At 41.7% G+C, this 12648-nt stretch overlaps 1 protein-coding gene across 1 annotated transcript; it reads right to left on the reverse strand.

Annotated features, from left to right (window-relative positions):
• Nucleotides 1–401: 401 nt before the first annotated feature.
• On the reverse strand, nt 402–12285 carry LOC116399970 (cell migration-inducing and hyaluronan-binding protein-like). Its single transcript, XM_031877528.1, has 4 exons — nt 12029–12285; nt 10971–11176; nt 3511–3580; nt 402–3064 (listed from the first exon to the last, which is right to left on the reverse strand). The coding sequence occupies exons 1-4, from the start codon at nt 12185–12187 to the stop codon at nt 2780–2782; spliced, it is 720 nt and encodes a 239-aa protein (XP_031733388.1). The 5' UTR covers nt 12188–12285; the 3' UTR covers nt 402–2779.
• Nucleotides 12286–12648: the final 363 nt, after the last annotated feature.

The raw sequence follows: 12648 nt of genomic DNA on the forward strand, positions 1-12648 counted from the left end.
GCCTAGTCAAAGTCCCGACCTGAATCCGATTGAGATGCTGTGGCATGACCTTAAAAAGGCGGTTCATGCTCGAAAACCCTCCAATGTGGCTGAATTACAACAATTCTGCAAAGATGAGTGGGCCAAAATTCCTCTACAGCGCTGTAAAAGACTCATTGCCAGTTATCGCAAACGCTTGATAGCAGTTGTTGCTGCTAAGGGTGGCCCAACCAGTTATTAGGTTTAGGGGGCAATCACTTTTTCACACAGGGCCATGTAGGTTTGGATTTTTTTTCCCCTTAATAATAAAAACATTCATTTAAAAACTGCATTTTGTGTTTACTTGTGTTATCTTTGTCTAATATTTAAATTAGTTTGATGATCTGAAACATTTAAGTGTGACAAACATGCAAAAAAATAAGAAATCAGGAAGGGGGCAAACACTTTTTCACACAACTGTACATTGCGAGCTGCGCAGTGCCAGTGATGTCTGTGCTCTCATCAAGAGCAACTGAGAATGCACAGAAATGTTTGGCTTTCTCCCGTAGTTGATCATATATGTTACCTGACAGGTCAGAAATGCGCTCTGCCACTGTGTTGGCTGAAAGGCTGATGTTGCTAAACTGACTCTTTTTTTCCGGACAGACTATACTTGCAGCCTGTAACATGCAATTTTTTATGAACTCGCCTTCTTTGAATGGCTTTCCCGCCTTGGCGATCATCTCACTCACCACGTAGCTCGCTTCGACTGCCGCGTCACTCGCTTTCTTAAAAAAATCTTGTCGCCTCAGTAAACATGTTTTAAGATCGCCGACCCGGGCCTCTCTCTCATCTCCCTGGTATTTTGTATACTCCTCGGCATGTCTCTTTGAGTAATGACGTTTGAGGTTGTACTCCTTATGTACCGCGACTTTCTCTGTGCATATAAGACACGTCGGAGTGCCCCGGTGCTCAACAAAAAAATATTCCTCTCGCACTTTTCCTGGAATTGTCTGTGCTCTTCGCCAACTTTTCTCTTCACGGCAGGTTTTGAGAAAGACATGACTGGGACTGGGTGAGATACTGTATATTTTCCTTCCACTTGGTGTCACTCCTGAATCACGTTTCAACCAAGTGATGAGTTTCGCTAATTCACGTTGTAAATATAAAACGCCCACAACGACTCGCGCAACAACTCGGCAAAAAGGTGCGCGTGAGAAAAAGGTGCGCGTGAGAAAAACGCGCACCGCGAGTTTGAGACCCCTGCACTAGCCCTAGTTGTTTCAGAGCTCTGAAAAATCCAAATATTACAAATGCTCCTCAGTCAGTTTGCTGCTTCAAAACAAAGACAACCACTGTGTTGCTGCTGTAAACGCCCAACCTGCAGCCCTGACACAACCTCTTCTCTCACAAACATCCTGGGGTGGCAGCCTGACATGAGCTATGCTCCCATTAAGATGATCCAAATTAAAAGGGAAGGAGGGTGTGAGATGGTGGGGAAAAGAACTCATTGTTGGGCACAGAGGAAGGAGGGTGAAACAGTCACACTTCCTCTCCACCAGCACCTCATAAATCTCTCTCTGCTGGGCTGAGCTTGATGCCGCAGGTGCCTCCAAACTCTGACCTGTCCTTTGTTTATTCCTACTATTCACCTAATGCTTGTCCTCTCTTTTTTTGCATAGCAAGTGACTACCGACACTCTTCTCTCCCCTTAGCTCTTAGTGATGTTCTGTTTTTAGTATTCAAATGAATGCTGATAAAGTACAGATTTCTCTAAAACTAGTTCCAAACGTATCGATGTGTTGCATTGGCTGTTGGTTTTCAGTGACACCTTGAAAAAGAAGAACCCAGTAATTTAGGTTTTAGGTCGTTGTGCTATACGGACTTCTAGTCATGGAAACCCATGTAAGAAGTCACTGGGGTCACTTCATCACACACCTGTGAATATTATACATCGAAGGCTTTTAATGTTAACAGAATGGAACTCAGTCTCTTATTAGACCCTTCTTGACTGGTAAATGGCAAGATTTTTCAAATGTCAAACCTCAAACTTGTAACACAGGCTTCCTTCATTTCATTTGCACTTATAGCCCAAAATGAGATAACCCATCACTGTGACATCTTCAAAGTTATTTTCTTGGAATTGCAGTTTTCGGAGCCACAGAAGCAGCCTGGTAGTATGGCTAGTCTTGTGGGTGTTCACAGTGAACTAGTCTATTTTCTTGAGCTATTACATCTGTTTTTTGTTATCCCAAAGTTGGTTTTGGGGAATGCTCTGGTGTGTGTAGCCACTGTAGACTCCTGAAAGTGCAGCCCTGAACAGACTGCTGAAAGAGTGGGTCCAGTTTCTGATGTCTTGTAAATATTACAAATACCTTTTCAACAAGTGTGCATGTCATTTGTTTTGTGGAGCATAATAAATACACCATTCCACAAATGGAGATCATCTTGGATTGCCATGCTTTACAAAACCTGACCCTGTTTTCATATCCCATGTTTTTGCGTCTAGGTAACTATTAGGGATAACAATCTTTGAAATTGGTCCGGTATTGAGGGAGAACGCCGCAAACGGCAACAGTGTAACGGCTGTAATCGCTCAGATTTTAAATACAAGCATATGACAACATTATAGAATGGACCCTACAGAGAGATAACACTTTCCTTCTTTTCTTTACTTTTCACTTGCACACAAACTATTATTTGAGTACATAAATACATACGTGAAATCAAAAAGACACCCACAATATGATGCACACATAGAGTGTCCTAAACCTTTAACAACCAAGCTGATGTTTGTGCTATTTTAACGTGTATTTTATGGTTATGCTTCTGCTGAGCAAGCTTCACGGTTCAGTGTATTTAATTGTGTATGTAATTGTAGTGTGAACATTTTATATTGGCACATCTGGCTTGTTCTGAAAGAACGGCTAGTCCAAGACCTTTTCCTCCCCTGGCACCAGTCCTTCCTCAGACTCACCCTGTAGTTGGAATGGGCTCTGTTGTTAGTGAATTGGCCCATAGGTGCGTGTTCGGTGTGTCCGGGGGAGTACAGACCCTCTGAGGGCCCGGTGGGCACATGGTGGAAGATGAACCAGAAACCTGTTTCCTGAGGGATCACACACAAACATATAAAAAGAGTATTTTTGAATTCCTATAAATGCAGAACAATAAAGCACCTGTGCAAATGTGTAGTTTCATGTAGAGATATTTGTAATCAAGCTCGCACACACTCCCACTCCTACTACAGCCTCGCCTTTGCCACTCTGCATGTCAGCCTGCCTGTTTTTGTATTGTTCTTCACTCGTATGCAAATGAGATAAGTTATTACATTGGCGGGGATGAATGAGACTCCATTCCGCCTGACGTATCCTTGTAAAATCCCAGAAGTACGATCATAATTGGCACTCTATCATGGTGAAAGTGCGGCAGTGCCTGTGTCTGTTGTCTGCTTCACTCTGAAGTTAATAGGAGCACACAACCATTAATCTGACCTGGCACTGCGGTAATGAGACAGACCTCCACCTGGAGAGAGATGGGGGGGGGGGGACTCACCTCTGAGCCTGCAGCAGCACAGTTGATGAGGTTGTTATTGGGGTTGGCGATCCAGAAAGTTGAAGTGGCGCTACAAAAAATGTTGGAAAGGAAAAAGAGAAAATCATTATTCTTATTGGAGTTCACCAAAATGTGAACACTGCCTCTCAACACAATAACAGTAACTGAGGGAGAGGAAATGACATATGAGACCACGCCTCATGTAAAAGTATTGGGGAATCTCTTTTCTTGGTATCAAATCTTAACTGTCTTCATGTCCGTCACATCTCTACATTAAAATATCCACCAGAAACGTTTAAGGAGCTGAGTGTCTTTAAGCAGTCTTCCGTTCAGCCATCAGATATGGGCTTTTCTTTTCTACCTTAACCGCTTTGATTCCAGTTCAGCATAAAATATCATTTAATCAAATTGTTTTAAGTTGTATTGCTGATATTTTGTGTGATTTATGAAAACATATTTGCAGCTCATTTATGATTGATATGGTAAGAGATGCTTTGTGGCTGTAGTTTTTAATGAATGTACTACATTACATTCTCTTATCTTTATTTCTACTGTACATCAATACAATAGGGTCATCAATAATAAAGCTGGGGAACGCAGTTTTTTAGTACTATGACTAGTACTTGTACAGGTTACTGTATAAAGATTGATATTTAAATGAATGACTAGTACTAATACAGGTTACCCTATAAAGTACAATGTTTAGCAGCTGTTTAGATCATGTTTCTTCCACCTAAGAAATATCAGCAAACTGAGATCTGTAGTATCAACAGCTCAACCAGAGATGATCATACACGCATCTATCTCTTCACGCATTGATTATCAAAAAGCACTTTTCTCCTCACTCAGTGCGTCTGCTCTTAACCATTTGCAGGTCATCCAGAATGCTGCCGCCAGATTACTCACTAGGACAAATAGACGGTCTCACTTCACCCCCCTACTCCGATCTCTCCACTGGCTCCCTGTAGCGTATAGGATCCACTTTAACATTCTCTCACTTACAGAGCACTACACGGTCACTACACTACACATTCTGACTGCTGTCTGTCAGAGAGGATCCAGGCCGGGACGCTTATATGCAGCTGCTCAGTCTACAGCGGTTTGTGTAGCCTCTTCAGTATAGTGGTGCCTTGTAGGCCACATACCTGCTTGCAGTGTGTACACAAACAGTTTGAGTCTGTATGTTGATGGAGATAAAACAGAGAACAGGCCTTTTCATCTTCAGACTGTCCCATTACTTGTGTTTATCATCAGTTCTCTCTCTCTTAGATGTTGCTCTTTTTGTTCATTTCTGCATCTCCGTCTTGGGTTGTTAGACTTTTAAGTAAGTGTGTCAGTTATTGTTGGCTTCATTTTGACTGTTATTTGTATATGACCTTTCGTTAAAACACACAATTTGTTTTTCATAAATGAGCAAATTCTTCTGGGTTCTGGGAACAGGATGTACAGGAAGAGGTGTGTCCTTTATGTCGAGAGGTGGGCAGTAAGCGTGTGGAGGTCGGGATGGTGGATGCATGTCTAATTTTGAACAGTTGATCTTTGACGCTGTGCTTGAGTTGAATGCTAACATGCTAACAATAGCTCCTCTTGGACCCAGGAACTAAGAACTAGGAACCTTCTCGACTCATTTTAAAAAGAGAGAGATGACAGTGCTGTGGTGCTGCGAATGAGAGAAAAAAGTGACTTTCTAAAGCATGAATAAATTAACCAGCACACACTCAATAGATGATTTACTGTGAAGAGAAACGCTCTTTGTTTCATTTTTCTCCTCCGCATTTCATTCATCACTCCAAATCAAGATATTAAAAAAAATTAAATATGAAAAAAAAGGTCAACCTTATGGCCGTGCTAGAGGAAAAGTCAGGGCATCACCAAAGTCATTATGACACATGGTCTGGGAACATTGGGTGTAGTAGACATCTGTAGTATCACCTAATGACCTGCTGGTGGCGCTAAAGAAAAAGTCAGAGAGTCACGAAGGTCTTTAGAGCTTACCATTGAATAGCTTTAGCAATTCATCCAATACTCATCCAGACATTTCACTCTGAACCATAAACATAAAGCTCATGGTCAGCAGGAGTCATTCTCTGGGGACCAATCACAGTTATATTTCTGTCTGAACCAAAGTGGTGGACTATTCTTACAGCCAAGCTGCTAGCATGTTAAAAAGGTTTCTGTCAAACATTGGCTGGGGTTTTGCAGAATTGTCCAGTATCCATCTTAACAGGGTTGGTTTGTTCAGAATGTCCTCTCCTCTTACATTTAGAAACATTTTCAACATCCTCAAATTTCAGGGTGGAGGCTGATCCATGATGGATATTACCATAAAGTAAAAGCTGCCAAATATTCTGCAAATGTTCATTTCAGGGCTCATTTAGTTTGCCCAATATATGCCAGGCCACCACATACGAGACAAATAAACAACATGAGTACAGCTGCAATTGATGAGAGACTTGATTTGGGCTTTCTCCAATTTGCTTGGGAGTATTCATTTCTTTGCATCGGTGGAAGCAGGGCAGTGTGCACGGTGACCGCATCGATACAAACAGCAGGGGGTGGTCTGCAAAGATAGCGGCCTTTTACCGTGAGTTCATGATTGCTTGAATGAAATTCAAATATTGCTGACTAAATTAAGGTTAAATAAATAAAATGACATAAATACAGATTTTCAGACAGCAATACCTTTAGTGATGAAGAAAGTTGCTGGTGGAATCAGAATTGTTGATGTGCTAGAGCAGGTTTACTGGGCCTTTAAAAGAACCACTTAGTGAGAGTGTTTGTGTCTGTGAAAGGAAACATCTCCACCATCTTGTTGTTTCCTCTGAAGGAGATGGCTTGGATGGATAACATGTTATGGCAAATGCATGCTTCACACACACACACACACACACACACACACACACACACACACACACACTAAGCGAAACATTGAGGCCCAGGCCCATGCTAGGGCACCCAGCACATTCATCTGGCTCACATTAAATGACAGTTTCATCCTCATCATGCAGCCTACATGTCTCGGGTTCCTGGCAGATGTGACTGAAATGTATTGTTGTTTTAATTCAACATGCACACAACAATGTCGGGAGAAGAAACAGAAGGAGCCACCGGGGAGCGTGAGGGGGGGCTGGAAATGAATAATTATAAATCGTACAGTGGGGGAACATCGTTAGTGCAATCATGTTTGATTAAAGTGGAATTTTTACACCACAGTTATCAATACACTGGGATTTGGAAATCATTACAGAATACAATGATCCAGACAAACTGGACTAAAACTCTCATTAGGAATATGGTGCATCGTGTTTTACCAGGCTGTTATAATTGGAAACATTAAGAGAGGACAGAGGAAAGGAGAAAAGAAAGACATGAAAGGAAAACAGAGGTTAACATTAGGAACAGCAAATCCCTGCAGTCCCCTCATGCTGGAGAGCAGGTGGATGACTCCAGATCAGTGAAAGCCTGTGCCATTATGCATCCCTAACCATGGCTGTTATTCTCTGCTGCTGAAGGCAGAGGCAGTGTGGTGAGATAAAAAGTCATGTGACTTGGATTAAACTGCTTTATATTCTGAGCTGCATCTTTATGCTTTAAATACAATGCCTCTCTAACAAACTGAGGCTGCAGGGTGTGCCTGTGGGCTTGTATTGCTATCTTTGTGAGGACCAATTTCAGTCTTAAAACCTGTTGTACCCTAACCCTATTTTTAGGCCTCTGCTCGAAAATTGCATACCCATACTTAAGAGTGTAACTCTGCAACCACAAGGTGTATTTGAATAATTTTGGTGTTATAATAAAGGGAACACTGAGATTTGTTCAGATGTGTAAATATCAGTATATATGTTACTGGTTAAGAGTAAATGAAGATGGGACACAGCACAAATTGAAAAGTTTCAGGTTCGTCTAATAAAAAAGCACTTTTATTATTATTATTTCTTTGGAATGATGCAGCTGCAGGTCTAAATCATAGCACAGTATGTGAACAGTCTCTCTGCAAAGTTTAACTTTGATAAAGTGAAGCAGAACAAAATTAGGGAGGTTTTAGTACAGAGAGGTCACCAAAATGGTGATTTTGGAACCAGCTGTTCCATTTAAATTTTCTATACTATATAACTATATATTTCACTTGTTTTATCACTAATGGTGTTAAATACATCCAAATACAGCAGTTTGGCTTCATTTTGAGAGCCAGAATCCTCTCTGAGCTCTCTGTGTGTCTCTGCGTACAGGATTTCTTTTCGATTCCAGTCCTCTGTGTGTACTCAGGGCTCTATCTCAGCAGCCCATTGGTCGATTTCAATGAATGACCTGTCTTTCGACGCATTAGAGCCAATAGAATTGAGCTATAGCCACGTGGAAAAGATTGACAGCACTGTTAGCCAGTCAGAATCAACAGAGCGCCGTCTCTCGTGAAGCGTAAAGTCCGATACACCGAAAGTCAAATCCTACCCCCAGCTCCCCTGGTTTAGATTACACCCCCTGTATTCACGGAAACAGATTTATGACAGGACATCCGTTGAACAGATATCTGAGATAAAAAAAAACTGGATTTTATGCTTTGTCTTCAGGAAAACGGCGAAAGGTGAGGCGCGTTTCTGATAATAATCAATAAAGCGGTTTGTGTTTCTGGCGTTTGTTGGCTTCTTGGAAATGGTTTCACGGAGATACATATTGAAGATATCTCCTGAATCTGTGTAGAATTTGCTTGCTTTATGGCATCTCAGTTTTCTTTGTTGGCATGTAGCTTTCTCTCGGCAGCTCCTAACGGAGTGCGTAGTCAGCTTTTTAGACATTTAAATGTGGAAATGTTACAACTGATACCTTTAAGAGAATAGAGGTTCGGGTTAGAGGCCAAGGAATGCATTAGGTCAATGTGGGTCCTCACAAGTTCAGAAAGACAAACATTTATGCGTGTGTGTGTGTGTGTGTGTGTGTGTGACATAGCCGATTGGTTGGTTGTAATATGTAACTTTTTAACAAAGTTCTCTTGGGGCCATATTTTTGTGGTGGTGCACTGCACTCTGACAGTTTGGTATCCTAATGTTAAAATTCTGAGTGGGGCTTTAGTTCCCAATGCAGAGCGCACAGTGCACAGGTGAGAGGTTCATTTAAGCCACTGGCCACAGTGCTGTGTTCCCCTGGTGCCGCTCTGCACTATGCATGTATGGAAAATATGATTGGTGTCATTCCATTTACTGAGCTGCTGTTTTTATAATTCCCTGTGACAGCTATTTCAGAGCTTCGAGACCAGTGATGTGATATTTATTATTCACCACACCTTCCTATCTATATCCAACTTTACTCAGCTCCTATGCATGCACCGCTGCACATACATGAATAAAGATAGCAGGTGTACTTGGAGACGCCCACTCTGTCCCTTGTATTGTCAATGTGCTTAAATAGTGATCATTTTCCTCCATTGCATTTCAACAAGTACACACTGTCCTGGGAAACACGAATAACACCTGTACAGTAGTCAAGGGTAGTGTTAAAGCGCTTTGAGTGGTCGGAAGACTAGAAAAGCGCTATACAAGTACAGTCCATTTACCATTTACCCTGAACTGTACGACTAATTTGATAAGTCAGTTGAAAAATCAGTTGAAAGATCCGAACAAACAAACATTTTACTAATATTTTTGAACCTGAATTTGTTTTTACTCTGCGAACAAAGAGTCAGACCATGGATACGCACAGACGCTGAAGGCCGATCGGTTCTCTTAACGTCAACACACAACCTTTAACGCACGTGTCAAGAATCCGACGGTAATTATGCAAACTAAGAACATTGCTACACAGATATTAGTGAATGAGGCACAATTGGTTCATGCAAGAACCATCTCATGTTCTTATGAAAACTTTCTTACTTTTCTTCCTACGGTAATCTGGTACGAGTGAGCCCTGACAGATTCAGCAAACGTGATGAAAGCCACCTGTGCCCCACATGTCCGGAAGTGTTCATTCATGGAAATGGAACCAAAGAATAAAAAGATAACTTTACAGTTTGGGAGATTTTAGTCCTACTTTTGGAGATCCATGAAGTAAACTCTTGTACCATAATATGTGATGTTGCACTGTCAGGGGTTGTAACAGAGAATAGCCCCCTGGACAGCGACTTACATAAACCTGCATGAGCAAAAAGCCTTCCATCTTTGTCTGCCAATATAAGGACGCTGTCTAAAGACACGCCCTCTTCCATGGGCCGGATGCGATAAGGCAACCAAAAGAAGTAAGTCTGCCATGACACGTCTGGTTACACTTCTCACTGACCTTATTACACTCAGAGGCAAGTTATCCTTCATTTAGTGCATCAGTTCAGTCGTTTTGCAGCTTGAGAGTTCATATTGATATTGTTGTGTTATATAATAGCATCAATAGCCAATTTAGCAATTTAGCCAATAATAGCAACACAAAGTGCTTCAAAGTAATGAAATATACTATCCATTAGTGATAAACTCATTTTGGATAACAGCAGAATAATGAAGCTTAAGTGTAAATTCAGTCAGGAAGACTATCTCTACACTCCTTTTCATTCATAATCTCTCAGAGTAAACACAGAGAGAGAGAGAGACTATCAGCAGAGGGGCGTTCACTTTAAAGTAACCAACCAGATTCTGTAAAGTTTCCTTCAGCCAATCACATCGTTGCTGTCAAACTTTAAAAATGTTCTCCTCTCTGCTGCTGTCAGTTGTCATTGCAGCACAATCAGATGCGACCCTCCTCCACCCCAGTCTCCTCCAGTCAGCATCACAGTCATGCTCCTCATTCATCATCGGATTGCAACAACTCCCTTCATCACCACCACCACCAATGTCTGGACTCCAGGGGGATTAGGCCTTATCCGAACTCAGCATCACTACCCCTTGATTATCCTGATTCAGGATGGAGTCCAATAGCCAAAGACTTTGCACTATTCAAATTTGTATGTATAATAAATTATTGTTAAATTCTAACGAAGTCTCTCTTGATTGAAATGTCGCAGGACTCTGACGACAGGTCTGGACCTCGTAAATATCAAAATACGAGACAATTGGTAAATGTGGTAAATTCTCCTAAATTACTATAAATATTGAATAAAACAAGATTGCTACATTGTCATTGTCAACAGTGTCACATGTAAGGTTAAACTTTGCCCCCTCTGCAAACATAACGCTGCTTCTTCATTTCACATATGATCAGAGTTTTAGTGAAATGATATTATTGGCATCCTGGTACTTAAATGGTCCATAATGTATAACATATAACCGTAACGTTCCCAGAAAAGGGAGAATAGCAGCAATACTGAAATGTAACTGAGTACATTTACCCAAGTAGAAAGTTGAATGACAGTACCGTAGCGTTCAGTACTTTACTTGACTATTTTCATGCTACTTTCTTATTTTAATCACTACATTTATCTGATGTACGGATCGCATGGGATTGAAGAGGTTGAAGAGTGCATGCGGTTTCTGCATGTGTCTTACCTGCAGTCCTGCCGTGGGTTGGCCACATATCCTGGGTAGGCTCCATCAGTGATGTCATGGCACATTTTGCCATCTCTGTCAGAAGGCAGCAGAGTCCCGGCTCGCACCATCAGACCCAAACAGTGGTCAAACATATTCCTCTCTTCTGGACCATCCTCCGTGAAGAAACAGTGGCCTAGTGCGTCATAGCCAACCACGTCCTTCACCTGGGAGGGAATAAGAATGTTACTGATCATGGCGTAGACAGCATGTCACACTACTGCAACGCTTCCCTCCCAAATCAAAAACAATTCTAACTGGAGAAATAATTGCCACCAAAGAGAGCAACTTTCTACTAAATGCACTATTATTTAAGATTGGGCGGTTCTTCTTTAGCTCCTTCATCATGTTTTGATCTTTGACTTCTTGCCAAGTGACTGAGCACTGTGAAGACGAAGGCTGATAGTCAAAAAGCAGTTCAGAGCAGCCATCCTTTTTTCTTGGGCACAGATCATGGATTGAGAGACTGGATACTGTTTTTTAAGATGGCGCCCCAAACATCCAGATGAAGGTTGCTCATTGAGAGCATTTGCAAAAAACATTGTTTATGTTTCCACGTATTTCTGGGTCCAGAGGATTAGAATGAGTCCTTCCTTGGCAGAGCCGGCTTACTTCCTGCTGGCTCCACACACACATGAACGACTTAATGCACTTCTTTGTGACAGCATTTTTTCATTGGACCCAATAAATGAATCTGTGATAATACAATGTTCTGGGTTTTTTTGGAAAAAAATATGAATTTCTTTTTTTTCCTTTGTAATGGTTGTGTAAGTGACACAAGTGACATAACATGTAATGAGTGATGCTGACAGCTGATTTCTCCTGCTTCATATCTGAGTGCTAGGCTAACTGGCTGCAGGCAGTAGCTTCATATTTATTCTGCAGAAACCCAGCAAGAAGGCAAATAAGTGTACTTCCAAAAATGTTGAACATTTTTCTTTAATCATGTCCCTTAAAAATTCATCAAGTAGAAACAGAATAAAAAAATAAATTGAAATGAATAAACATTCTTAACTGACCAGCAGTCCGTTGGAGCTGTGGATGGTTACGCAGCGGGAGAAGGAGTGGTGGATAGAGAGATCGCTGACAGAAGTCGGGGGGTCGTAACCTCCCTTCTCGTCCACGTCTCCGTTCATGTGGAAATGGACCGGGTAGTGTCCCATTGTCTGCTGGCCCATGTGCTGCAGCTCCACCCCGGATATATGAACGGCCCTGAAGCCCCGTTCCACCTGATAATGACAGAAGATAGATTTTAGTCATCCCTGCAGGGTGATCAGGTGTTGCACCACTCAAATAATAGCTGTTACTGTAATCTGTGGGCTCAGCAAAAGAGCCCACGGGGGGGGGGGGGGGGCACAAAAGGAGGTCCACAGGTGGAGAAAGGATGACATGGCTAGAAGATATGAGGGAGAAAAGAGGGGAGGAGGGCGGTAGGATGAATGAAAGGAGAGGGGCATGGGAAGAGGGAAGAAACATTGGAAGTAGGGGAAGGGATAGAAAAAGGATGCAACAACGATGAAGGGATGCACATACATACATACACATACATACACACACACACACACACATACATATACACACATTTACATATACATATACATACATATACATATACACACATATACATATATATACATAC

The sequence above is a fragment of the Anarrhichthys ocellatus genome, unplaced genomic scaffold (assembly GCF_004355925.1).
Source record: "Anarrhichthys ocellatus isolate YVR2014 unplaced genomic scaffold, GSC_Weel_1.0 scaffold139, whole genome shotgun sequence".
NCBI classification, from domain to species: Eukaryota; Metazoa; Chordata; class Actinopteri; order Perciformes; family Anarhichadidae; genus Anarrhichthys; species Anarrhichthys ocellatus.